This window comes from Budorcas taxicolor, chromosome X (genome assembly GCF_023091745.1).
Source record: "Budorcas taxicolor isolate Tak-1 chromosome X, Takin1.1, whole genome shotgun sequence".
NCBI classification, from domain to species: domain Eukaryota; kingdom Metazoa; phylum Chordata; class Mammalia; order Artiodactyla; family Bovidae; genus Budorcas; species Budorcas taxicolor.
In genome coordinates this window covers 61,376,375-61,403,155 of record NC_068935.1, presented here as the reverse complement: position 1 = coordinate 61,403,155, position 26,781 = coordinate 61,376,375, and the positions used below count along the sequence as shown (strand labels likewise).

Sequence of the window (26,781 nt, the reverse complement as noted above, 5' to 3'; positions counted from 1 at the left end):
GGACCAGAACCTAGTGTTCTGGAGTCAATGATAAGAAAGTAAAAGAGAGAGAGAAAGAGGCTGATATTCCTTGGTTTATGCAGAAAACCAATAAAGCTCTTGACACAGAGCTTGCACTGCTTCACATAGGCACCAGGCGCCCTCTCGAGGGGGTGAAGGCACAGTGCACCTTCTCGAGAGGGTCTTAGAAGCCCGGGCAAGAAAGTGAGCTCAGTGGACTTCTGCACTCCAAAGAGTTAGCCTGAGAAAGAGAGAGAGAAAGACAGACGCGGGGGCCCAAGCTCTGATGGAGCAAAGGTGTTTTATTCAACATAGTGTGGGTATATATACTGTCTTACAAGGTAGCTATTTTTAGCAAAGATAAAAATCAGAAGTCCAGACTTACAAGTTATCATAAGGCCATCTATATCAAAGAGAGAGGGTTGTAAATAATCACTTTTACCATATGGTTCATAAAAAGGAAGAGGGTCGTAAATAGTTACTTATCACCGTATGGAAAAACTAACGAAGTAAATGCATGCATTCTCAGCCGTGGGAGCGGCTTGCCAACTCCTCAATTAATAAAGAACAGAGGATTCATGACAGATCGAAAACAGCACACAGGAAGCCTCCTGTTAAATGCTTCCTGACACATACCCATTAGAGTCACTAAAATAAAACTAACAGTGCCAAATGCTGGCAGGGATGCAGACTAGAATTCTCATGATGCTGGTAGAAGTGCACTATGGTATTGTCACTTTAGAAAACTCTTTGACAGTTTTGTATAAAGTTTAATGTACACTTAATGTGTGACCCAGGAGTCTTACTCCATAGAGAACTGAACACAATTTCACACAAACCCTGTTTGCACATGTGTATGTATGTATGTGTATATATTTAATTTATTCATAATTGCCACAAAGTGGAAGCAACTGAAATTCCTTCAATAGGTGAATTGATTATGAAAGTCTAAGACTTCCGTTGAAGAACTAATCAGCAGTAAAAAGGAATGAACTTAAAAGAAATTTACATTTAATTGCCTGCCCGGGGTCTTAGTTGTAGAATGCAGGATCTTTAGTTACCACATGTGAGATTTAGTTCCCTGACCAGGGATTGAATCCAGGCCCCCTACATTGTGAGCGTGGAGTCTCAGCCACTGGACCACCAGGGAAGAGTCCCAGGAATGAACTTTTGGTAACAAGCAACAACTTGGAGGAATTTCTGAGTCTGAGTAAAAGAAGTGAGTCTCCAAAGGCTACCTACATTGTGATTGCACTCATATGATAGTCCCATATCAAAATTAAGAAATAGAAAACTTATTCAGTCTAATTATCAAAGTAGAGACTGAAAATTGTGATTAAGGATCTATGATTTTAAAAGACAGTCAGTTTACATGGCTTTACAGCTCAATTCTAACCTTTGAAGGATGGATGGGTCTAATTCAATTTCTGCATTATCACAGGCGATATGAAAAGCTTAAAAGTTCCTCCATTTTTAAGACAGCTAGAATAATTTTAACACCAAAACCTGGTTCGAGATAACATAGAAGAAAACTATTGACCCATCTCATATATAGATGTCAAACTTTAGGAAAAAAAATCAATAAATATAACTGTATTAGGGAACAATCCACAATGACCAAGTTCAGTTTAATCCACATATATAAAGTCCATTCAGCTTCCGGAAATTTCAAGGTAATTCAAGATGTTATATAATTCTTTACATCAACAAACTAAAGGAGAAAAAGCACATGGTTAGATCAATAGATACTGTGGAGACATCTGCTAAAAGTCATCCAACCAGTCCATTCTAAAGGAGATCAGCCCTGGGTGTTCTATGAAAGGAATGATGCTAAAGCTGAAACTCCAGTACTTTGGCCACCTCATGCGAAGAGTTGACTCATTGGAAAAGACTCTGATGCTGGGAGGGATTGGGGACAGGAGGAAAAGAGGACGACAGAGATGAGATGGCTGGATGGCATCACTGACTCAATGGACATAAGTTTGAGTGAACTCCGGGAGTTGGTGATGGACAGGGAGGCCTGGCGTGCTGCAATTCATGGGGTTGCAAAGAGTCGGACACAACTGAGCGACTGAACTGAACTGAATGGAAACTTACCAGATACTTGTAACAACTCTGTTTCCCCTTTTACTAATGAAGAAATGAGCTCCAAGGTTAAAAAACTTGCTTGGAGTCACAAGGCTGGTGTACAGGGTCATTTTCAATGTCAAATGTTAATTTTCTCGAGCTTTTTAAAAAATGATCATTTGGCTGCATGTGTCATAGTTGTGGCATGTCTTAGTTGAGGCTTTCAGGCTTGGTTGCCTGGTGGCATGTGTGATCTTAGGTGCCCCATTAGTGCAGTAGGGAAGAAAACCTATGACCAGCCTAGACATCAAATTAAAAAGCAAAGACATCACTTTGTCGACAAAGGTCCGTCTAGTCAAAGCTGTAGTTTTTGCAGTAGTCATGTATGGATTTGAGAGTTGGACCTTAAAGCTGAGCACCAAAGAATTGATGCTTTTGAACTGTGGTGTTAGAGAAGACTCTTGAGAGTTCCTTGGACTGCAAGGAGATCCAACCAGTCCATCTAAAGGAAGTCAATCCTGAATATTCATTGGAAAGACTGCTGCTGAAGCTGAAGCTCCAATACTTTGGCCACCTGATGCAAAGAGTTGAGTTATTAGAAAATATCCTGATGCTGGGAAAGATTGAAGGCAGGAGGAGAAGGAGAAGACAAAGGATAAGATGGTTGGATGGCATCACCGACTTGATGGATTTGAGTTTGTGCAAACTCTGGGAGATGGTAAAGGACAGGGAAACCTGGTGTGTTGCAGTCCCTGGGGTCACAAAGAGTTGGACACGACTGAACAATAACTATGTGTGATCTTAGTTCCCTGACCAGGGATGGAACCTGTGCCCCCTGCAGTGGAAGGTGGATTCTTAACTACTAGACTGCCACGGAAATCCCTCAAACATTAATTTTTACCAGTCTGACAGATGAGTTAACAGTATGCCACCAGTAAAGTGGTTTTAGTGAGAGTGCCCATCTCCTGTTTGGCAGTTCTGACTTGCCCATTCATATTCTTTACTTTTCTATATAGAGTTATGTGTTCTTTCTTCCTGCTGATTTGCATAATTTCTTTATATGTTCTAGAAATTTCATCTTTTTGTCTGTCACATATGTTGCAAATATTTACTCCCAGGCTGACTTCGTTTATTGTGTCATGTATCAGGCGAAAGCTTTAAAACAATGAATCACTGTTATCCTTCATTTTATTTATGCTTTTTGCTTTTCTTTCAAAGACCTTTCTTTTCTTGATGATAAATAATAGTTTTATGTATTTTCTTCCTATATTATGGACCTATAGTTTTGAATAGCAGATTGGATGGCAACATTCTTTCTGACTATAATGAGAATACTTCTGATGTTTCATCATTAAGTATGAGTTTGTTCTGATTATGTGGTAAACACCCTCTATTCCTTTATTAAGTTTCTAATTCTAGTTTACTGAGAATTTTTAATAATTGTCTTGAGTTTTATCAAATGCTTATTTGTCATTTCCTGAGATAATGAGGAGAGTGAAAAAGTTGGCTTAAAGCTGAACATTCAGAAAACTAAGATCATGGCATCTGGTCCTATCACTTCATGGAAAATAGATGGGGAGACAGTGGAAACAGTGTCAGACTTTATTTTTCTGGGCTCCCAAATCACTGCAGATGGTGATTGCAGCCATGAAATTAAAAGACAGTTACTCCTTGCAAGAAAAGTTATGAACAACCTAGATAGCATATTAAACACACAGACATTACTTTGCCAACAAAGGTCCGTCTAGTCAAGGCTATGGATTTTCCAGTGGTCATGTATGGATGTGAGAGTTGGACCATAAAGAAAGCTGAGCGCCAAAGAATTGATGCTTTTGAACTGTGGTGTTGGAGAAGACTCTTGAGAGTCCCTTGGACTGCAAGGAGATCCAACCAGTCCACTTTAAAGGAGATCATTCCTGGGTGTTCTTTGGAAGGACTGATGTTGAAGCTGAAACTCCAGTACTTTGGCCACCTCATGCGAAGAGCTGACTCATTGGAAAAGACTCTGATGCTGGGAGGGATTGGGGGCAGGAGGAGAAGGGGACAACAGAGAATGAGATGGTTGGATGGCATCACTGACTCGATGGACATGAGTTTGAGTGAACTCCGGGAGTTGGTGATGGACAGGGAGGCCTGGCGTGCTGCAGTTCATGGGGTCGCAGAGTCGGACACGACTGAGCGACTGAACTGAACTGAACTGAGATGATAATGTGGTTGTTTCCCTTTAAAGTTAGTAAAGGTAATGATTTACATTGAAAGCTTTTAAAACAGTGAACTGTTGTTACATTCCTGAGATAAACCCTACTTTGCCATGATATATTTTTCTTTTAACAAAGTAGATTCTAGTTGCTAATATTTGGTTTAAGATTGTTATGTGAGGTTAGTCTGCAGTGTTCTTGTGTTGTACTTCTCTGGTTTTGGTATCAGGATTATTAGGTTATAAAATAAGTTGGATTTTTTTCTCTTTGGAAAGACTGCATAGCATAATAAGAACATGGCTCTACAGTCAGATGCTTTGGGTGGAATCTTGATTTTCTGCTATCTTGATGTCTAACATTATAGGTTACTTTCACCTATTTTTGAACCATATGTAAATAAAGCCATATCATATGTACTCTTTTGAGTCTAGTTTCTATCAATCAGTATTATGTTTGTTAGGTTCATCCATGTGGTTACATGAAGCAACAATTTAGTAATTCTCATTGCTGTATAGTATTCCACTGTGTGAATATACCATACTTTGTTTATTCATTCTTTTATTGAGAGATAATTTCAGGTTTTAAAAGGCTTTTACAAAAAAAAAAAAAAAGGCTTTTACAAATTATGCTGCTATGAATATTCTTGTGAACAGATATACATTTACTGTATATTTCTGTTGGGTACATATCTAGGAGTGGAATGCATATGTATATATGTATATATTCAGCTTTAGTAGATAATGCAGCAGTTTTCCCAAAGTGTCTTTACTGCTTTTCACTCCTAACACCAATGTTGGAGAGTTGCTTCCTGCACATTCCTGCTAATACTCAGTAACATCTGTCTTGTTCGTTTTTGCCATTCTGGTAGAATATTGCACTGTGTGTGGCTTTATTTTGCATTTTGTTGGTCACTTGTAAAGTTGAAAACTTTCTTTTTTTTTTTTTAGTTCTAGCATTTTACTATTATATGAACAGCATCTGTCTTACACACATATGTGGGCTTCCCTGGTGGCTCAGCTGGTAAAGAATCTGCCTGCAATGCGGGAGACCTGGGTTCGATCCCTGGGTTAGGAAGATCCCCTGGAGAAGGGAACGGCTACTGACTCCAGTATTCCAGCCTGGAGGATTCCATGGAATATAGTCTACGGGGTCACAAAGGGTCGAATGTGACTGAGTGACTTTCACTATACACATATATAGTCCTTGAATTAAACTCTGTGTTCACATCCCCCAAATAGATTAAGCCCTATGTTCCTAACCCCAAAATTAAAGTCAAATAATTAGGATGTTTTTGTTCAGGTCCATAACATGTGATAACAATTTATTAGGTTGTGTTAGTTAAAATTACATTTGGTTGAGAACCAAGGAAATTTTTTAAAAAATAATGCCTTTAGCAAAGTTAAAGTTTAAATCTCCATCATGGGAAAAAAAAGTAAACAAGTTGACTGTTTTACCTAGGTAAATGTGTACTCAGTCACTCAGTCGTGTCTGACTCTTTGCGACCCCATGGACTACACAGCGTGCAAGGCTCCTCTGTCCATAGGCTTTCCCAGGCAAGACTACTGGAGTGGGTTGCCATTTCCTTCTCCAGGGGATCTTCCCGACCCAGGGATCGAACCCATGTCTCCTGTGTCTCCTGCACTGGCAGGCAGATTCTTTACCACTGAGCCACCTGGGAAGCCTGAAATATGAATTAACTATTAGCGCAGTCAAGGAATAGACATATCCAACACTTCTGAAGTTTCCTTCTGTTGTTTTTGTTTTGTTTCATTTAATTTTGTTTTCATGGTAAGAAGACAGCATGAGAGCTACCTTCAACAAAATTTGAAATTCACAATACTGTATGTCCACTGAATAACTACGCCTCTTTCCCCTACCCACATCCACTGGCAACCAGTATTGTATGCTCTGCTTAGACTATCTTAGATTCCTTATATAAGTGGAATCATGAAGTATCTGGCTTTCTGTGATGGCCTGTTCAATTGGGTACAGTGTCCTCCATATTCATCCACGTTGTTGCAAATTGTAGGATTTCCTTGTTTTTTTAATATTGAATGATATTCCTACACACACACATATATATATATATTACACTTTGTAATATGTATGCATATGACAGTTTTATCATTCATCTAGATAAATCTTGGGTTGTCTCCATATCTTGTTTATTGTGAGTAGTGCTGCAGTGATCATGAGAGTCCAGATATCTCTGAGATCCTGGTTTCATTTCCTTTGTATATATGCCCAAGAGTGTAATTGCTGGATCATATGGTAGCTCTTTGCTTTTCGCTTCTCTTCTTTTCACAGCTATTTGTAAGGCCTCCCCAGACAGCCATTTTGCTTTTTTGCATTTCTTTTCCATGGGGATGGTCTTGATCCCTGTCTCCTGTACGGTGTCACGAACCTCATTCCATAGTTCATCAGGCAGTCTATCTATCAGATCTAGGCCCTTAAATTTATTTCTCACTTCTACTGTATAATCATAAGGGATTTGATTTAGGTCATACCTGAATGGTCTAGCGGTTTTCCCTACTTTCTTGAATTTAAGGCTGAATTTGAAATAGATGGGGAAACAGTGGAAACAGTGTCAGACTTTATTTTTTTGGGCTCCAAAATCACTGCAGATGGTGATTGCAGCCATGAAATTAAAAGACGCTTACTCCTTGGAAGAAAAGTTATGAACAACCTAGATAGCATATTCAAAAGCAGAGACGTTACTTTGCCGACTAAGGTCCATCTAGTCAAGGCTATGGTTTTTCCAGTAGTCAGGTATGGATGTGAGAGTTGGACTGTGAAGAAGGCTGAGTGCTGAAGAATTGATGCTTTTGAAGTGTGGTGTTGGAGAAGACTCTTGAGAGTCCCTTGGACTGCAAGGAGATCCAACCAGTCCATTCTAAAGGAGATCAGCCCTGGGATTTCTTTGGAAGGAATGATGCTAAAGCTGAAACTCCAATACTTTGGCCACCTCATGCGAAGTGTTGACTCATTGGAAAAGACTTTGATGCTGGGAGGGATTGGGGGCAGGAGGAGAAGGGGATGACAGAGGATGAGATGGCTGCATGGCATCACTGACTCGATGGACGTGAATCTGAGTGAACTCCGGGAGTTGGTGATGGACAGGGAGGCTTGGCGTGCTGCGATTCATGGGGTCGCAAAGAGTTGGACATGACTGAGCGACTGAACTGAACTGATGGTATCTCTGTTTTCAGTTTTTTGAGAAACCGCCATACTGTTTTTCCCAACAATGGCACACAAGGGTTTATTCTAATTTCTCCAACTCACTGCCAGCACTTACCTTTTTTAATATTAGTCATCCTAACAGATGTGAGGCAATATCTTATAGTTTTCATTTGCATTCCCTGATGAATAGATAAATTGATTACCTTACACCTGGTGGACTTTTGTATGTCTGGAGATTTCTGTCCAAGTCCTTTTTTCAATTTTTAATTGGATATGTGTGTATGCTCAGACGCCTACTCATGTCTCTTGGCGACCCCATGCACTATGGCCCTCCAGGCTACTCTGTCCATGGGGTTTCCCAGGCAAGAATACTGGAGTGGGTTTCTATTTCCTTCTCCAGGGGATTTTCCTGACCCAGGGATCGAACCCACAGCTCCTCCATTGGCAGGTGGAATCTTTACCACTGAGTCACTTGGGAAGTTAATTGGATGACTTTTATTTTTGCTTTAAAGTTGTAGGAGTTCATTTTTTATTAGTTTTTATTAGAGTATAGTTGACTTACAATATTGTGTTAGTTTCTGCTGTATAGCAAAGTGAGTCAGTTATACATACACATATATCCACTCCTTTTTAGATTCTTTTCCCATACTATATGGCTTATTACAGAGTATTCAGTAGAGTTCCCTGTGGTATGCAGTAGGTGCTTATTGATTGTGTATTTTACACATAATAGTGTGTATATGTTAATTCCAATCTCCCAACTTATTCCCCCCACCCCCAGCACCACCCACTTTCCCCCTGGTAATCGTTAAGTTTGTTTTCTACATCTGTGACTCTGTTTCTGTTTAGGAATTCCTTATATATTTTGGGTATTAACTCTTTAGGAGATATGTGGCTTGCAAATTTTTTTAAAATTTTTATTGCAGGATATTTGCTTTACATGTTGGGATGGTTTCACTTGCAAATATTTGATGCCAGTTCTTAATTTTAAATACATATCATTTCCCCCCACTTTGGAGCTCTTTGTATGCTGTTTAAGAAAATTTCTCCTACCTAAAGTTCATTTGGATGTTGTACTTTTTACCTCGAAGTTTTATTTTTTCACCTTTCACATTTAGATCTATAACATCTGGATTTGATTTTTGTCTATGGTCTGAAGCTGGGGGCAAGATCAACTTTTTTCACATCACGTTCAGTCAGAATTGTTTATTGAAAAGACCATTTCTTTGTCATCAGTCATGCATTCATTTATGTGTTCATGTTACTGAATTCTTGGTTCTATTTGTCTCTCCTTGTGCCAGTACTACACTGTCTTGATTACTGTAGCTTTACAACATGTCTTGCATTTGATAATATATGAATCTTCCAACTGTGTACTTTTAAATGTTGCCTCAGCTATTCTTAGTCCTTTGCATTTCTACATAAATCGCAGAATTTAGCTTCTCAATATCCCCAGGAAAAAGACCTGCTGGGATGCTGATTAAAATTGCCTAAATATATATAGCTCAATTCAGGGAAACCTGACATTTTTGAAGTGAGGTCTTCCACTCCATGAGCATGTTATATCCCTCCTTTTGTGTGGGTATTCAGTTCCTCTCAGTAATATAATTTTCAGTATAGAGGCCTTGCTTGGATGTATTATTGCACATCCTTTGTTGGGTGTATTCCTAGCTATTTGATGTTTGTTTTAAAACTACTGTAAAGCTATCATAAATGGCATCATTTTAAAAAGCTTATTTTCTACTTTTTGGCTAGTATATATGAATTCAGTGGATTTTTGTAAGTTGGTCTTGTGCCCAGTGACCAACTTAAATTAACTTATTAATTCTAATTGTGTGTGTGTGTGTACAGCTCAGTCATGTCCAACTCTTTGCAACCCCATGGGCTGTAGCCCACTAGGCTCCCTCTGTCTATAGGATTTTCCAGGCAAGAGTACTGAAGTGGTTTGCCATTTCTTTCTCCATGGGATTTTCCCAACCCAGGGATCGAACCCAAGTCTCCTGCATCTTCTGCATTGGCAGGCAGCTTCTTTACCACTGGCACCACCTGGGAAGCCTTTTGTGTACTTTTCTACACACACAATCAGATCATTTGTGAATAATCACATTTTCTTTCTTCCTTATCTGTATGCCTTTTCTTTATTTTTTATTGCCTTACTAAATTTGCTAGAGCTTTCAGGGATAGTATTAGGCAGCCTTGTTTATTCTCACATTCAGGGAAATGGGTTTTAATAATTTACCAGTAAGTGTGATGCTTGCTGTAGATTTTCAACAGATACTCATTATCTGTTTAAGAGAATTCTTCTCTTAGCTATACCATGAAAGTTAAAGTCACTCAGTTGTGTCCGACTCTTTGTGACCCCATGAACTGTATAGTCTATGGAATTCTTCAGGCCAGAATACTGGAGTGGGTAGCTGTTCCCTTCTCCAGCAGATCTTCCCAACCCAGGGATCGAACCCAGGTCTCCTGCATTGCAGGTGGATTCTTTACCAGCTTGAGCCACAAGGGAATCCCCCAATATACCTTAGCTATATATATATTTTTTATCATTGTAATAGTTGTATGTGCTGGCACAGGCTACATCAGACTGGAATTTCTCTTTATTAATCACCTCATCCCATCTGAGGGTGTAGATTTTTCCCTTACTATTTAAATTATATTTATTTATTTTTGGCTGTACTGGGGATTAGGCTTTCTCTCATTGCGGCAAGCAGGGGCTACTCTTTGAATGCAGTGTGCGTGGTTTCTCTCATTGCAGAGCAGGGGTTCTAGGCTCTCAGGCTTCAGTATTTGCAAGACATGGGCTCAGCAATTGTAGCTCACAGACTCTAGAGCACAAGGCTCCATAGTTATGGCACACAGGCTTATTTGCTCCACAGCACATGGCATCTTGAGGAGGGTGACTGTCAATCTCAGGGTCTTCCCTGTAGCTCAAATGGTAAATAATCTGCCTGTGATGCAGGAGACCCAGATTCAATCCCTGGGTCGGGAAGATCCCCTGGAGGAGAGAATGGCCACCCACTCCAGTATTCTGGCCTGGAGAATCCCATAGACAGAGGAGCCTGGCAGGCTATAGTCTGTAGGCTTGCAAAGAGTTGGACATGACCAAGTGACTAACCCTATGTGGGATCTTCCCGAATCAAGGATCGAACCTGTGTGTCCTACATTGGCAGGTGGATTCTACTGCTGAGCCACCAGCGAAGCCCTTCCTCACTATTTAAATCTCTTTGTTTTTTTTTTCCCCCGGGGTTTCTCTGAGTCAATTATGGTAATTTATATTTCCTAGAAAATTGTCCATTCCATCTAACTTTTCCATTTTCTTGGCTTGAGGAAATATACATATTTTAAAAATATTTTTACTTAAAAATATTTTATTTATATTTATTTTATTAAATAAACATTTAATTAAAAAAACGTTTATTTTTCAAATGTTTCATTTTCTTTGTAGCATTTATCACTGTGCTTTGCTGTGGCTTCAGTCCTGTCTGACTCTGTGTGACCCCATGGACTGTAGCCTGCCAGGCGCCTCTGTCCATGGGACTCTGCAGGCAAGAATACTGGAGTAGGTTGCCATGCTGGCATTAGGTTTTCTTGATCAACTCAATTTCTTTCTTTTTTAAAAAATATTCTGTTTTTCTCTTTAGCAGTTTCTTCATTTTATTTTCTGGATGTTTTATTATTGCTGTGTTGTTTTTCTCATTTTTATCTTATTCTAAATTTTTGAGGTGAAAACTAAGTTTATTTTCTGTCTCCCTTGTTTTCTGATAAATACATTTAAGGCCGTAAATTTTCCTCCTCACTTGTCTCCATTACAAAGGTTTTGTTGTATGGTAGTTCCAGTGAGGTTTTTTAACTTCTAACTCATTTTGTTTTCTGGTTTGATTACCTCTTCAACTTGAGAGTTATTTAGAAATACATTTAAAAATTTCCAGGTGTGTGGATCTGCACTGGAGTTTGAAGGGATATTTTTTCTTCTTATGTTAAGTTTTAACAGTATGTGATGGTAGCTGTCCCCTGTGTGATATCAGCATTATGGAAGTTTTTTGGTTATTTCCTTTGTTACCTAGAACAGGGATCCACAAAATATAGCTTGTAGGCCACATGGGCCTGGTGCCTATTTTGGAAATCAAGGTTTCTTGGAATACAAACATGCCCATTTGTTTACATACTACCTATGTTGCGTGCTGTGGGCCATGGGGTCGCGAAGAGTCAGACACGGCTGAGTGACTGAACTGATGACTAATTTCCAGTTAACAACTGGAAAGCTGAATGGTTGTAACAGAGACCTTGGGGTCCACACAGCTTAAAAAATTTACTATTTGGCCTGTCCATGAAAAGGTTGTTGCCTGACTTAAAACATGGTCAACTTTTGTAACTTTCTCATATGAATTGAAAGATATGTGTATTGTCTTGAGTCTAAGTCCCTTATAGCCTTCTATGACTGTGTATGTGTGGGTTTATTCCTGTACTTGGGATTCCCTGGTAGGTCAGACAATAAAGCATCTGCCCACAATACAGGAGACCCAGATTCGATCCCTGTGTCAGGAAGATCCCCTGGAGAAGGAAATGGCAACCCACTTCAGTACCTTTGCCTAGAAAATTCCATGGATGGAGGAGCCTGGTGGGCTACCATGGGGTCGCAGAGTTGGACACGACTGAGCAACTTCACTTTATTCCTGTACTTTATTCTGTTCCATTGGTCTATTGTCTGTTTCTTATGCCAGTACCATAGTCTTCTGATTACTGTTACTATTATACAGATCCTCATTTCCTTCCTCATTGAGAGAGATGTATATAAACCTCCCACTGTAACTAAATTTGTTTACTTCCTATAGTTTAATCATGGTTAGCTTTATGTGGGCTTCCCTCATGGCTCAGCTGGTAAAGAATCTGCCTGCAATGCAGGAGACCTGGGTTCGATCCCTGGGTGGGGAAGATCACTTGGAGAAGGGAAAGGCTACTCACTCTGTTATTCTGGCCTGAAGAATCCCATGGACAGAGGAGCCTGGTGGGCTACAGTCCACGGGGTCGCAAAGAGTCAGACACGACTGAGCAACTAACATACTGACTTTGTGTATTCTGAAGCTGTATTGTTAGTGCATAAAGAATGGATAAAGGTTCATAACTTTTTATATTTTTTCCTCCTAAACTGTGAAGTGTCTTTCTTTGTCCCATCTATTTATGTATATATTTAAGTATACCTTAAATGCTTTCTTTGTAAAGAATATTATTATTTGATTCCTGTAGCTGTTACACAGTAATAGTTGAACCTCTTAGGATGCAACTATATATATTAGGAAAAATAATAAATAAAATTAAAGGAGAAAGATTCTTACTTGGGTAGAAGAAGTCTGGAGATAGGTGTTCCAGGACTCTACAATATTATCAGACTCCTACCTTCTGCTTCACCATCTTGGTGTATGGTTTCCATCCTAAGGTCCCCTCGTGGTCCCCGAGACTTCTGGAGCTCCAGCCAGCACATCTCCATTGAGGGACAGAAGGAAGAGGAAAGGTAGGAGGACAAAAAGGATTTGGGCCCAGGTCTGCTGGTTTCTAATAAGTAACCCTCCCAGACAGTCCCAGAAAACAATTCCATTTTCATCTCCTTGGCAGAATTTGGTCAGGTCCCCACGCCTGATCTCCCAGGGAGGCCTGTCAAGATACCTCTGTCCTGGCTGAAACTTGGCCTTCTGTTACCAAGGAGATTTTAATTGGTGCAGCCAGCAATCTCTGTCACTCCTTGTTTGCATGTTGCAGTTCTTGTCAGTGTCCTTTCCTGTTATTACTTTTTTTTTCCATCTCTTTATTCTCAGCCTTCCTCAGTTATTTTGCTTTGGGTATGTCTCTTGTAAATAGAATGTAGCAAGATCTTGAGTTATTTGCTTTTAAGCAATCAGAACATCTGTCTATTATTAGGTGAATGCAATGCATTCATTTATTATTATTGATACATGTGGCAATATGACTACCATTATTCTTTCTGCATTCTTTTTGTCATACATCCTGGTTAATTGTTTTTACCTGTCCTTCTCTTTGTTACTCTGATGGAGTTTTCCGTTACCTGTTTTTTTTTTTTTTCAGTTTTAGAAATTGTCCTTACTGTTTTCATTCTTATAGTCATTACTCTTCATGTTTTACAACATTGTTTTGAAATAATTGCAGATTTACAGAAAGTTGCAAGACTAGTACAAAGGATTCCTGTGTACCTTTTACCCAGCTCCCTCAAATGTCAGAATTTTATCATATTTCCATTATCTTTTTTCTTTATACCAATGCATTATTTTTCCTGATCCATTTGAAAATAAGAACACAGGCGAGTTATTCTGGGAAAATGTCCTTTGTTTTGGATTTGTTTATGTTTTATCATAATTAGACGGAGATTATGCAATTTTGGCAATAACACCACTGAAGTGATATTGTGTTCTTAGTGATTTGTTTTAGGAGGCACATGATATCAATTTGTCCCATCATATGTGACTGGAGCTTTGCATGTGCTTAAAGTCTTTGAGGTTTTTCACTGTAAATTTTTACCACTGAAATTAGTAAGTATCTTGTGGGGAGTTTTAGCATTCATTAAATGAGTCTTTCCTAATTATTTATTACTAAAATGGTTATCAAATGCAATGGTCTAATTCCATCATTCCACCTACATTTACTAGTTAGCATTCCACTGCAGGGAAGGTCTTGTTCTTCTTGCTATTTGTTTATTTACATTAATAAATCTAGTTGTAGACACCTGGATTCTTATTTTACTAATAGGTTTTAACCCATTATTGTCACCAGCTATTTTGAGACACTCATTGTTTCAGAATTGGCCATTGGAAGCCCCTCCTATGTTCTCTTGACATGTTCCCACCATTCTTTGAGTACTACCTGATATTCTAACACAAGAAGATGTTGCAGCTTCATCTCCTCCTTTTCCTGCATTCAGTCCTGGATTTAGCATTTCTCCAAGGAACACTGGTTCTTTTTATTTTTAAGCAGTTTTACTCAGGTATAATTTACATAAGCTACACATGTTTACAATTTGATAAGTTTTGACATATACATACCTATACATAACATCACCACAGTCAAGATGATAAAGACATCCATCATCCTTCAAGTTTTCTTTATGCCCCTTTGTAATTCCTCCCTCTTGCCATTTCATGTCCCTCCTCAAACCCCAGGAAACCCTGGCTTGTTGTCACTAAAGATTACTCTGCATTTTCTAGAAATATACATATATGTAGAGGCTCAACAGTAGAGAATCCACCTGCAATGCAGGAGATGCAGGAGACATGGGTTTGATCCCTGGGTCAAGAAGATCCCCTGGAGGAGGAAATGGCAACCCACTCTTGTATTCTTCCCTGGGAAATCCCATAAATATAGGAGTCTGGCAGGCTACAGTCCATGGGATCACAGAGTTGGACATGACTGAGTGACTGAGCATGCACACACACGCATAGAATATGTACTGTTTGTTTCCTTTCAAACAACAGAATTATTTTGAAATTCATCCATGTTATAGGATGTATCAATAGTTCATTATTTTCATTATAGAACAGTATTAAATCTAACAGCTAATACCACAGTTTCTTTATCCATTCACCTGTTGATAGACATTTGAGTTACTTGCAGTTTTTGTCTATTACAAATAAAGCTGCTTTGAACATTAGTGTGCAAATCTTTGTATGGACATATACTGTCTCTTCCCTTGTGAAATACCTAGGAGCAGACTGGCTGAAGCATATAGTAGGTGTATATTTAACTTTTTCAGAAATTACCAGGCTGTTTTCTAAAATAGCCTGCTGGGATTTTTTTTGTTGGGATGATATTGACTCTGTTGATCATTTTGAAGAGAATTGATCTTAAAGATACTGAGTTTTCCAGTCCATGAACATGGTATATGTCTCCATTTATTTAGGTCGTGAATTCTCTCAACAATTTATGGTCATTTTCAGTGTATAGGTCTTGCATATCTTTTGTCAGACTTATCCCCACATATTACATGTTTTTACCTACTGTTCTTTGCTGCTATACAAAATACATTTGATTTTTGTACATTGATTGTATCCTACAACTTGGATACATTCACTTGTTAATTTAGTAACTTTTTCTGAGGAGTCTGTTGGATTGCCTATTAATACATAGATCATCATCTGTGATTAAAGGAAGTTTTACTTCTTTCTTTCCAATCTGGATGTTTATTTTTCTCACTGCATTCAATGAGAGCTTTAATAAACTGCTGAATACAGTTTAAAGACAGCGAGAGCAGTCATGGTAGCCTTCTTCTTGATCTTTGGAGAAATCAGCATTTCAGCATTAAGTATGATGTTATTCAGTTGCTAAGTCCTGTCCGACTCTTTGCGACCCCATGGACTGCAGCACACCAGATTTCCCTGTCCTTCACCAACTACTGGAGTTTGCTCAAACTCATGAACATTAAGTTGGTGATGCCATCCAACCATCTCATCCTCTGTTGCCCCCTTCTCCTCCTGCCTTCAGTGTTCACCAGCATCAGGGTCTTTTCCAATGAGTCTGCTCTTCACATCAGGTGAACATGGTATTGAAGCATCAGCCTCAGCATCAGTCCTTCCAATGAATATTCAAGGTTCATTTCCTTTAGGATTGACTGGTTTCATCTCTTCACAGACCAAGGGACTCACAGAGTTTTCTCCAGCACCACAGTTGGAAAGCGTGAATTCTTTGGCACCCAGTCTTCCTTATGGTCCAACTCTCACATCCATACATGACTACTGAAAAACCATAGATCTGACAGTACAGACTGTTGTCAAAGTGATGTCTCTGCTTTTTAATATGCTATCTAGGTTTGCCATAGTTTTTCTTCCAAGAAGCCCAAGGAGTCTTTTAATTTTGTGGTTTCAGTCACCATCTGCAGTGATTTTGGAGCCCAAGAAAATAAAGTTTGTGACTGTTTCCATTCTTTCACCATCTATTTGCCATAAAGTGATGGGACTGGATGCCATAATCTTTGTTTTTGGAATGTTGAGTTTTAAGCCAGCATTTTCACTCTACTCTTTCACCCTCATCAAGAGGCTCTTTAGTTCTTTTTCACTTCCTACCATTAGAGTGGTATCTTCTGCATATCTGAGGTTGCTGATATTTCTCCAGGCAATCTTGACTACAGTTTGTGCTTCATCCAGCCCAGCATTTCGCATGCTGTACTCTGCATAGCAGTTAAATAAGCAGGGTGACAGTATACAGCCTTGACATACTCCTTTCCCAATTTTGAACCAGTTCATTGTTCCATGTCTGGTTCTAACTGTTGCTTCTTGGCCTGGATACAGGTTTCTCAAGAGGCAGGTAAGGTGATCTGGTATTCCTACCTCTTAAAAAATTTCCACAGTTTGTTGTGATCCACACAGGCTCAGATGATAAAGAATCTGCCTGAAATTCAGGAGACCTGGATTTGATCCCTGGGTTGGGAAGATCCCTTGGAGAAGGAAATGGCAACTCACTCCAGTCTTCTTGCCTGGAGAATCTCCATGGACAGAGGAACCTGGTGGGCTGCAGTAAATGGGGTTGCAAAGAGTCGGACACGACTGAGTGACTAAGCACGCACACAGTCAAAGACTTTCACGAAGTCTATGAAGGAGAAATAGATATTTTTCTGGAACTCCCTTGCTTTTTCTATGAGCCAATGGATGTTGGGAACTTGATCTCTGGTTCCTCTGCCTTTCTAAATCCAGCTTGTACATCTGGAATTTCTTGGGTCACATGCTGTTCAAGCCTAGCTTGAAGGATTTTTTTGAGCATGACCATGCTTGCATGTGAAATGAGTGCAATTGTGCAGTAGTTTGAACATTCTTTGGCATTGTCCTTCTTTGGGATTAGAATGAAAACTGATCTTTTCCAGTCCTGTGGCCACTGCTGAGTGCTCCAAATTTGCTGGCACATTGAGTGCAGCACTTTAACAGCATTATCTTTTAGGATGTGAAATAGCTCAGCTGGAATGGCATCACCTCCACTAGCTCTGTTCATAGTAATGCTTCCTAAGGCCCACTTGACTTTACACACCAGGATGTCTGGTTTGAAGTTAGTGACCACACCATCATGGTTATGCAGGTCATTAAGACATTTTTGTTTAGTTCTTCTGTGTATTCTTGCCACCTCTTCTGAATCTTTTCTGCTTCTCTTAGGTCCATAACAGTTCTGTTCTTTATTGTGCCCATCTTTGCATGAAATTTTCCCTTGGTACCTCTAATTTTGTTGAAGCTATCTCTAGTCTTTTCCTATTCTATTGTTTTTCTCTATTTCTTTGCATTGTTCACTTAAGAAGGCTTTCTTGTCTCTCCTTGCTATTGTTTGGAACTCTGCATTCAGATAGATATATATTTTCTTTTTCCTTTTCTTCTCAGACAACCATTTTGTGTTCTTGCATTTCTTTTTCTTTGGGATGATTTTGGTCACTGCCTCCTGTACAGTGTTACAAACCTCCATTCATAGTTCAGGCACTCTACCAGATCGAATCCCTTGAATCTATTTGTCATCTCCACTGTATAATAGGGGTTTTATTTAGGTTATACCTGAATGGACCAGTGGTTTTCTCTGCTTTGTTCAGTTTAAGCCTGATTTTTGCAATAAGGAACTCATGATCTGAACCACAGTCAGCTTCCAGTCTTGTTTTGCTGACTTCTCCACATTCGACTGCAAAGAATATAATCAATCTGATTTTGCTGTTGACCATCTGCTGATGTCCATGTATACAGTCATCTTTTGTGTTTTTGGACAAGGGTGTTTGCTATGACCAGTGCATACTCTTGGCAAAACTCTGTTAGCCTTTGCCCTGCTTCATTCTGTACCCCACGGCCAAACTTAACCTGTTACTTCTGGTTATCTCTTGACTTCCTACTTTTGCATTACATTCTGTATGATGAAAAGGACATCTTTTCTGCTGTTAGTTATATAAGATCTTGTAGGTCTTCACAGAACCATTCAAATTCAGCTTATTCAGGATTAGTGGTCAAGGTGTAGACTTGGATTACTGTGGTACGCCTTAGAAACAAACAGAGATCATTCTGTTGTTATTGAGATTGCATCCAAGTACTGCATTTCAGACTCTCTTGTTGACTGTCAGGGCTACTGCATTTCTTCTAAGGGGTTCTTGCCCGCAGAAGTAGATACAATGGACGTTTTATTTAAATTAGCCCATTCCCGTCCATTCTACTTCACTGATTCCTAAAATGTTGAAATTCACTCTTGCCATCTCCTGTTTGACCACTTCCAATTTACTTTGATTCACGGACCTAAAGTTCCAGGTTCCTGTGCAGTATTATTCTTCACAGTATCAGCCTTCACTTTCACCACGAGACTCATCCAAACTGAGCATCATTTCTGATGGGCCCAGCAGCTGCATTCTTTCTTTCAGTTCAGTTAAGTTCAGTTGCTCAGTGGTGTCCGACTCTTTGTGACCCCATGGACTGCAGTATGCCAGGCTTCCCTATCCATAACCAACTCCCAGGTTTACTCAAACTCATGTCCATTGAGTTGGTGATGCCATCCAACCATCTCATCCTCAGTAGTCCCCTTCTTTTCCTGCCTTCAATCTTTCCCAGCACCAGGGGCTTTTCAAATGAGTCAGCTCTTTGCATCAGGTTGCCAAAATATTGGAGTTTCAACTTCAATATCAGTCCTTCCAATGAACACTCAGGACTGAACAACTTTAGGGTGGACTGGTTTGATATTCTTACAGTCCAAGGGACTCTCGAGAGTCTTCTCCAACACCACAGTTCAGAAGTATCAATTCTTCGGCGCTCAGCTTTCTTTATAGTCCCACTCTCACATCCATACTGGAAAAACCATAGCCTTGACTAGATGGACCTTTCTTGACAAAGTAATGTCTCTGCTTTTTAATATGCTGTCTAGGTTGGTCATAACTTTTTTTAAAATATAAATTTATTTATTTTAATTGGAGGCTAATTACTTTACAATATTGTATTGGTTTTGCCATACATCAACATGAATCCACCACAGGTATACACGTGTTCCCCATACTGAACCTCCCTCCCACCTCCCTCCCCACACCATCCCTCTGGGTCATCCCAGTGCACCAGCCCCAAGCGTCCTATATCATGCATTGAACCTGGACTGGCATTTGTTTCATATATGATATTATACATGTTTCAATGCCATTCTCCCAAGACATCGCACCCTGTCCCTCTCCCACAGAGTCAAAAAGACTGTTCTATACATCTGTGTCTCTTTTGCTGTCTTGCATACAGGGTTATCGTTACCGTCTTTCTAAATTCCATATCTATGCATTAGTATACTGTATTGGTGTTTTTCTTTCTGGCTTACTTTGTATAATAGGCTCCAGTTTCATCCACCTCATTAGAACTGATTCAAATGTATTCTTTTAAATGGCTGAGTAATACTCCATTGTGTATATGTACCACAGCTTTCTTATCCATTCATCTCCTGATGGACATCTAGGTTGCTTCCATGTCCTGGCTATTGTAAACAGTGCTGCGATGAACACTGGGGTACACATGTCTCTCAATTCTGGTTTCCTCGGTGTGTATGCCCAGCAGTGGGATTGCTGGGTCATATGGCAGTTCTGTTTCCAGTTTTCTAAGGAATCTACACACTGTTCTCCACAGTGTCTGTACTAGTTTGCATTCCCACCAATAGTGTAAGAGGGTTCCCTTTTCTCCACACCCTCTCCAGCATTTATTGCTTGTAGACTTTTGGATAGTGGCCATTCTGACTGGCATGAAATGGTACCTCATTGTGGTTTTGAATTGCATTTCTTTGATAATGAGTGATGTTGAGCATCTTTTCATGTGTGTGTTAGCCACCTGTATGTCTTCTTTGGAGAAATGTCTGTTTAGTTCTTTGGCCCATTTTTTGATTGGGTCGTTTATTTTTCTGGAATTGAGCTGCGGGAGTTGCTTGTGTATTTTCGAGATTAGTTCTTTGTCAGTTGCTTCATTTGCTATTATTTTCTCCCATTCTGAAGGCTGTCTTTTCACCTTGCTTATAGTTTCCTTTGTTGTGCAAAAGCTTTTAATTTTAACTAGGTCCCATTTGTTTATTTTTGCTTTTATTTCCAATATTCTGGGAGGTGGGTCATAGAGAATCCTGCTGTGATTTATGTGGGAGAGTGTTCTGCCTATGTTCTCCTCTAGGGGTTTTATAGTTTCTGGTCTTACATTTAGATCTTTAATCCATTTTGAGTTATTTTTCTGTATGGTGTTTGAAACTATTCTAGTTTCATTCTTTTACAAGTGGTTGACCAGTTTTCCCAGCACCACTTGTTAAAGAGATTGTGTTTTCTCCATTGCATATTCTTGCCTCCTTTGTCAAAGATAAGCTGTCCACAGGTGCATGGATTTATCTCTGGGCTTTCTATTTTGTTCCATTGATCTATATTTCTGTCTTTGTGCCAGTACCATACTGTCTTGATGACTGTGGCTTTGTAGTAGAGCCTGAAGTCAGGCAGGTTGATTCCTCCAGTTCCATTCTTCTTGCTCAAGATTGCTTTGGCTATTCGAGGGTTTTTGTATTTCCATACAAATTGTGAAATTATTTATTCTAGCTCTGTGAAAAATACTATTGGTAGCTTGATTGGGATTGCATTGAATCTATGGGTTGCTTTGGGTAGTATACTCATTTTCTCTATATTGATTCTTCCGATACATGAACATGGTATATTTCTCCATCTATTAGTGTCCTCTTTGATTTCTTTCATCAGTGTTTTATAGTTTTCTATATATAGGTCTTTAGTTTCTTTAGGTAGATACATTCCTAAGTATTTTATTCTTTTCATTGCAATGGTGAATGGAATTGTTACCTTAATTTCTCTATTTTCTCATTATTAGTGTATAGGAATGCAAGGGATTTCTCTGTGTTGGTTTGATATCCTGCAACTTTACTATATTCATTGATTAGCTCTAGTAATTTTCTGGTGGAGTCTTTAGGGTTTTCTATGTAGAGGATCATGTCATCTGCAAACAGTGAGAGTTTTACTTCTTTTCCAATTTGGATTCTTTTATTTCTTTTTCTGCTCTGATTGCTGTGGCCAAAACTTCCAAAACTATGTTGAATAGTAGTGGTGAGAGTGGACACCCTTGTCTTGTTCCTGACTTTAGGGGAAATGCTTTCAGTTTTTCACCATTGAGGATAATGTTTGCTGTGGGTTTGACATATATAGCTTTTATTATGTTGCGGAATGTTCCTTCTATTCCTGCTCTCTGGAGAGTTTTTAACATGAATGGATGTTGAATTTTGTCAAAGGCTTTCTCTGCATCTATTGAGATAATCATATGGCTTTTATTTTTTCAGTTTGTTAATGTGGTGTATTACATTGATTGATTTGCAGATAATGAAGAATCCTTGCATCCCTGGAATAAAATGCACTTGGTCATGGTGTATGATCTTTTTAATGTGTTGTTGGATTCTGATTGCTAGAATTTTGTTAAGGATTTTTGCATCTATGTTCATCAGTGATATTGGCCTGTAGTTTTCTTTTTTTGTGGCATCTTTGTCAGGTTTTGGTATTAGGGTGATGGTGGCCTCATAGAATGAATTTTGGAGATTACCTACCTCTGCAAACTTTCTGGAAGAGTTTAAGTAGGATAGGTGTTAGCTCTTCTCTCAATTTCTGGTAGAATTCAGCTGTGAAGCCGTCTGGACCTGGGCTTTTGTTTGCTGGAAGATTTCTGATTACAGTTTCAATTTCTGTGCTTGTGATGGGTCTGTTAAGATTTTCTATTTCTTCCTGGTTCAGTTTTGGAAAGTTGTACTTTTCTAAGAATTTGTCCATTTCTTCCAAGTTGTCCATTTTATTGGCATATAATTGCTGATAGTAGTCTCTTAGGATCCTTTGTATTTCTGTGTTGTCTGTTGTGATCTCTCCATTTTCGTTTCTAATTTTATTGATTTGATTTTTCTCCTTTTGTTTCTTGATGAGTCTGGCTAATGGTTTGTCAATTTTATTTATCCTCTCAAAGAACCAGCTTTTGGCTTTGTTGATTTTTGCTATGGTCTCTTTTGTTTCTTTTGCATTTATTTCTGCCCTAATTTTTAAGATTTCTTTCCTTCTATTAACCCTGGGGTTCTTCATTTCTTCCTTTTCTAGTTGCTTTAGGTGTAGAGTTAGGTTCTTTATTTGACTTTTTTCTTGTTTCTTGAGTGCCTGTATTGCTATGATCATTCCCCTTAGCACTCCTTTTACATTGTCCCACAGGATTTGGGTTGTTGTGTTTTCATTCGTTTCTATGCATATTTTGATTTCTTTTTTGATTTCTTCTGTGATTTGTTGGTTATTCAGCAGCGTGTTGTTCAGCCTCCATATGTTGGAATTTTTAATAGTTTTTTTTCCTGTAATTGAGATCTAATCTCACTGCATTGTGGTCAGAAAAGATACTTGGAATGATTTCAATTTTTTTGAATTTACCAAGGCTAGATTGATGGCCCAGGATGTGATCTATCCTGGAGAAGGTTCCATCTGCGCTTGAGAAAAAGGTGAAATTCATGGTCATAACTTTTCTTCCAAGTAGTAAGTGTCTGTTTATTTCATGGCTGCAGTCGCCATCTGCAGTGATTTTGGAGCCCCCCAAAATAAAGTCTGCCACTGTTTGCACTGTTTTTCCATCTATTTGCCATGAAGTGATGGGACCAGATGCCATGATCTTAGTTTTCTGAATGTTGAGCTTTAAGCCAACTTTCTCACTCTCCTCTTTCACTTTCATCAAGAGGCTTTTTAGTTCCTCTTCACTTTCTACCATAAGGGTGGTGTCATCTGCGTATCTGAGGTTATTGATATTTCTCCCGGCAATCTTGATTCTAGCTTGTGCTTCATCCAGCCCAGCATTTCTCCTGATGTACTCTGCATATAAGTTAAATAAGCAGGGTGACAGTATGCAGCTTGACTTATTCCTTTTCCTGTTTGGAACTAGTCCATTGTTTCATGTCCAGTTCTAACTGTTACTTCTTGACCTGCATACAGATTTCTCAAGAGGCAGGTCAGGTGGTCTGGTATTCACATCTCCTGAAAAATTTTCCAGTGTATTGTGATCCACACAGTCAAAGGCTTTGTCATAGTCAATAGAGCAGAAATAGATGTTTTTCTGGAACTCTCTTGCTTTTTTGATGATCCAATGGAGGTTGTCAATTTGAACTCTGGTTCCTCTGCCTTTTCTAAAAGCAGCTTGAACATCTGGAAGTTCACAGTTCACGTATTGCTGAAGCTTGGCTTAGAGAATTTTGAACATTACTTTGCTAGCGTGTGAGATGAGGGCAATTGTGTGACACTTTGGGCATTCTTTGGCATTGCTTTTCTTTGGGATTGGAATGAAAACTGACCTTTTCCAGTCCTGTGGCCACTGCTGAATTTCCATATTTGCTTGCATATTGAGTGCAGCACTTTCACGGCATCATCTTTTAGGATTTGAATTTGTTCAACTGGAATTCCATCACCTCCACTCGCTTTGCTCGTAGTGATGCTTCCTAAGGCCCACTTGACTTCACATTCCAGGATGTCTGGCTCTAGGTGAGTGATCACACTATTGTGATTATCTGGATCGTGAAGATCTTTTTTGTACAGTTACTCTGTGTATTCTTGTCACCTCTTTTCAATATCTTCTGCTTCTGTTAGGTCCATACCATTTTTGTCCTTTATTGAGCCCATTTTTCATGAAATGTTCCCATGCTATCTCTAATTTTCTTGAAGAGATCTCTAGTCTTTCCCATTCTATTGTTTTCCTCTATTTCTTTACAATGATCACTGAGGACGTCTTTCTTAAGGTGTTTATTCTTTCTGTAGCTGTTAGTAATTGCCCTTTGCTCTTCCCCAGTTGCATATGGGACACCTTCTGACGTGTGGGGCTCGTCTTCTGGAGTCATATCTTTTTGCTTTATAGTACTCATGGTGTTCTCATGGCAAAATACTGGAGTGGTTTGCCATTCCCTTTTCCAGTGGACCACATTGTTTCAGAACTCTTCACTGTGATCTGTCCATCTTGGGTGGCCCTGTATGGCATGGCTCATAGGTTCATTGAGTTATGCGAGACCCTTCACTATGAGGGGGGCTGGGATCTATGAAGGTGGAGTAGAAATTAATCAAGTGAAAGTAGGGGGGAAACTCCAGGTAGAAGAAACAGCCTGACAGCAAAGGATGCTGTGTGTTCTAACACAGCAGATCTCAAATTTTGTTGCACATGTGATTCTTTTGTTTGCATTTTGAATGGGTTTGTTTTTCCCACCATGACTCTTTTAGTTGTATATTTGAAGGCTATTATTTCTGTATTAACATTTTTTATGATCCTTAATTATTTCATTCCTTGGGTTAATTTTACATTTGATTCTCTAGCGCTTTCCAGATAAATATTATGTCTCACCTGTAAATAGAAATTGTTTTACTTCTCCAGTTCTTGTGCATCTGATTGACTGTCTTAGGTGCTACTGCATTGCCTAGTATCTCCTTTATATTTATATAACACTGGAAAATAGTAGGCAGTCTTACTTTGTTTCTCATCCTGGTGTAAATTCCTGTAGTATTTCACTATTAAATAAGAAAGCTGAGTGCCAAAGAATTGATGTTTGAACTGTGGTGTTGGAGAACACTCTTGAGAGTCCCTTGGACTGCAAGGAGATCCAACCAGTCCACCCTAAGGGAGATCAGTCCTGGATATTCATTGGAAGGACTGATGTTGAAGCTGAAACTCCAATACTTTGGCCACCTGACACAAAGAGCTGCGTCATTGAAAAGACCCAGATGCTAGGAAAGATTGAGGGCAGGAGGAGAAGGGGATGACAGAGGATGAGATGGTTGGATGGCATCACCAACTCAATGGACATGAGTTTGGGTAAACTCTGGGAGTTGGTGATATACAGGGAGGCATGGCGTGCTGCAGTTCATGGGGTCGCAAAGAGTAGGACACGACTGGAGTGATACATATGGTTTCCTATTAAGAAAATTAAGCAACTGAAGGTGGTGGAGTAGATGGACGTGCGTTCACCTCCTGCGAGAACACCAAAATCACAACTAGCTGGTGAACAACCATTGACAGACAGGAGGATGTTGGAACCCGCCATAAAATAAATACCTCATATCCAGAGACAAAGGAGAAACCACAGTGAGATGTTAGGATGGGTCCAATCGTGTTACAGTCACACCCCGTATCTGCCAGAGAGTCTTGTGCTGTGCTAAGTCGCTTCAGTCATGTCAGTCTCTGTGACCCCGTGGACTGCAGCCCACCAGGCTTTTCTGTCTATTGGATTCTCCAGACAAGACTACTGGAGTGGGTTGCGCTCTTCCTGAACCAAGGATCAAACCATAGAGCCTATAGCCCTACCATGAAGACTGCAGACTCCAGGACTGGGCCGCCTCATGCCAAACTATAGGGAGGGAACACAACCCCACACATCAGCAGAAAATTGTATTAAAGATTTACTAAATATGATCCTGCCCACCAGAGTAAGACCCACAGCCAGCCCCTCACGTTAGGAAGCTTGCACAAGTCTCTTATCCTCATCCATCAAAGAGCAGACAGATTGAAAACCACAGTCACAGGAAAGGTGCCAAAATGATCACATGGATCACACACTTATGTAACTCACTGAGACTATGAGCCATGCCATGCAGAAGAGTTGGCAAGAATACACAGAAGAACTACACAAAAAAGATCTTCATGACCCAGAGAATCACAATGGTGTGATCACTCACCTAGAGCCAGACATCCTGGAATGCAATGTCAAGTGGGCCTTAGGAAGCATTACTATGAACAGAGCTAGTGGAGATGATGCCATTCCAGCTGAGCTATTTCACATCCGAAAAGATAATGCTGTTAAAGTGCTGCACTCAATATGCCAGCAAATTTAGAGCACTCAGCAGTGGCCACAGGACTGGAAAAGATCAGTTTTCATTCCAATCCCAAAGAAAGAGAGTGCCAGAGAATGTTCAAACTACTGCACAAATTGCACTCATTTCACTTGCTAGCAAGGTCATGCTCAAAATCCTTCAAGCTAGGCGTGAACAGCATGTGAACCAAGAACTTCCAGATATACAAGCTGGATTATGAAAGGGAGAAGAACCAGAGATCAAATTTCCAACATCCATTGGCTCATAGAGAAAAGAAAGGGAGTTTCAGAAAAACATCTATTTCTCCTTCTTTGACTACGTGAAAGCCTTTGACTGTCTGGATCACAACAAACTGTGGAAAATTTTTAAGGATCACCTTAGTTGCCTCCTGAGAAACCTGTATGCAGGTCAAGAAGGAACAGTTAGAACCTGACATCGAGCAATGAAGTCGTTCAAATTTGGGAAAGGAGTATGTCAAGGCTGTATATTGTCACCCTGCTTATTTCACTTCTTTGCAGAGTACATCATGAG

At 39.6% G+C, this 26,781-nt stretch overlaps 1 protein-coding gene across 1 annotated transcript in view; it reads left to right on the top strand.

Annotated features, from left to right (window-relative positions):
* BRCC3 (BRCA1/BRCA2-containing complex subunit 3) overlaps window positions 1–26,781 on the top strand; it is a 77,975-nt gene that overhangs the window by 33,331 nt on the left and 17,863 nt on the right. The window contains exon 8 of the mRNA XM_052663080.1: window positions 12,883–12,957. Coding sequence (XP_052519040.1) covers window positions 12,883–12,957 — 75 coding nt within the window. The remainder of the gene's footprint in view (window positions 1–12,882; window positions 12,958–26,781) is intronic.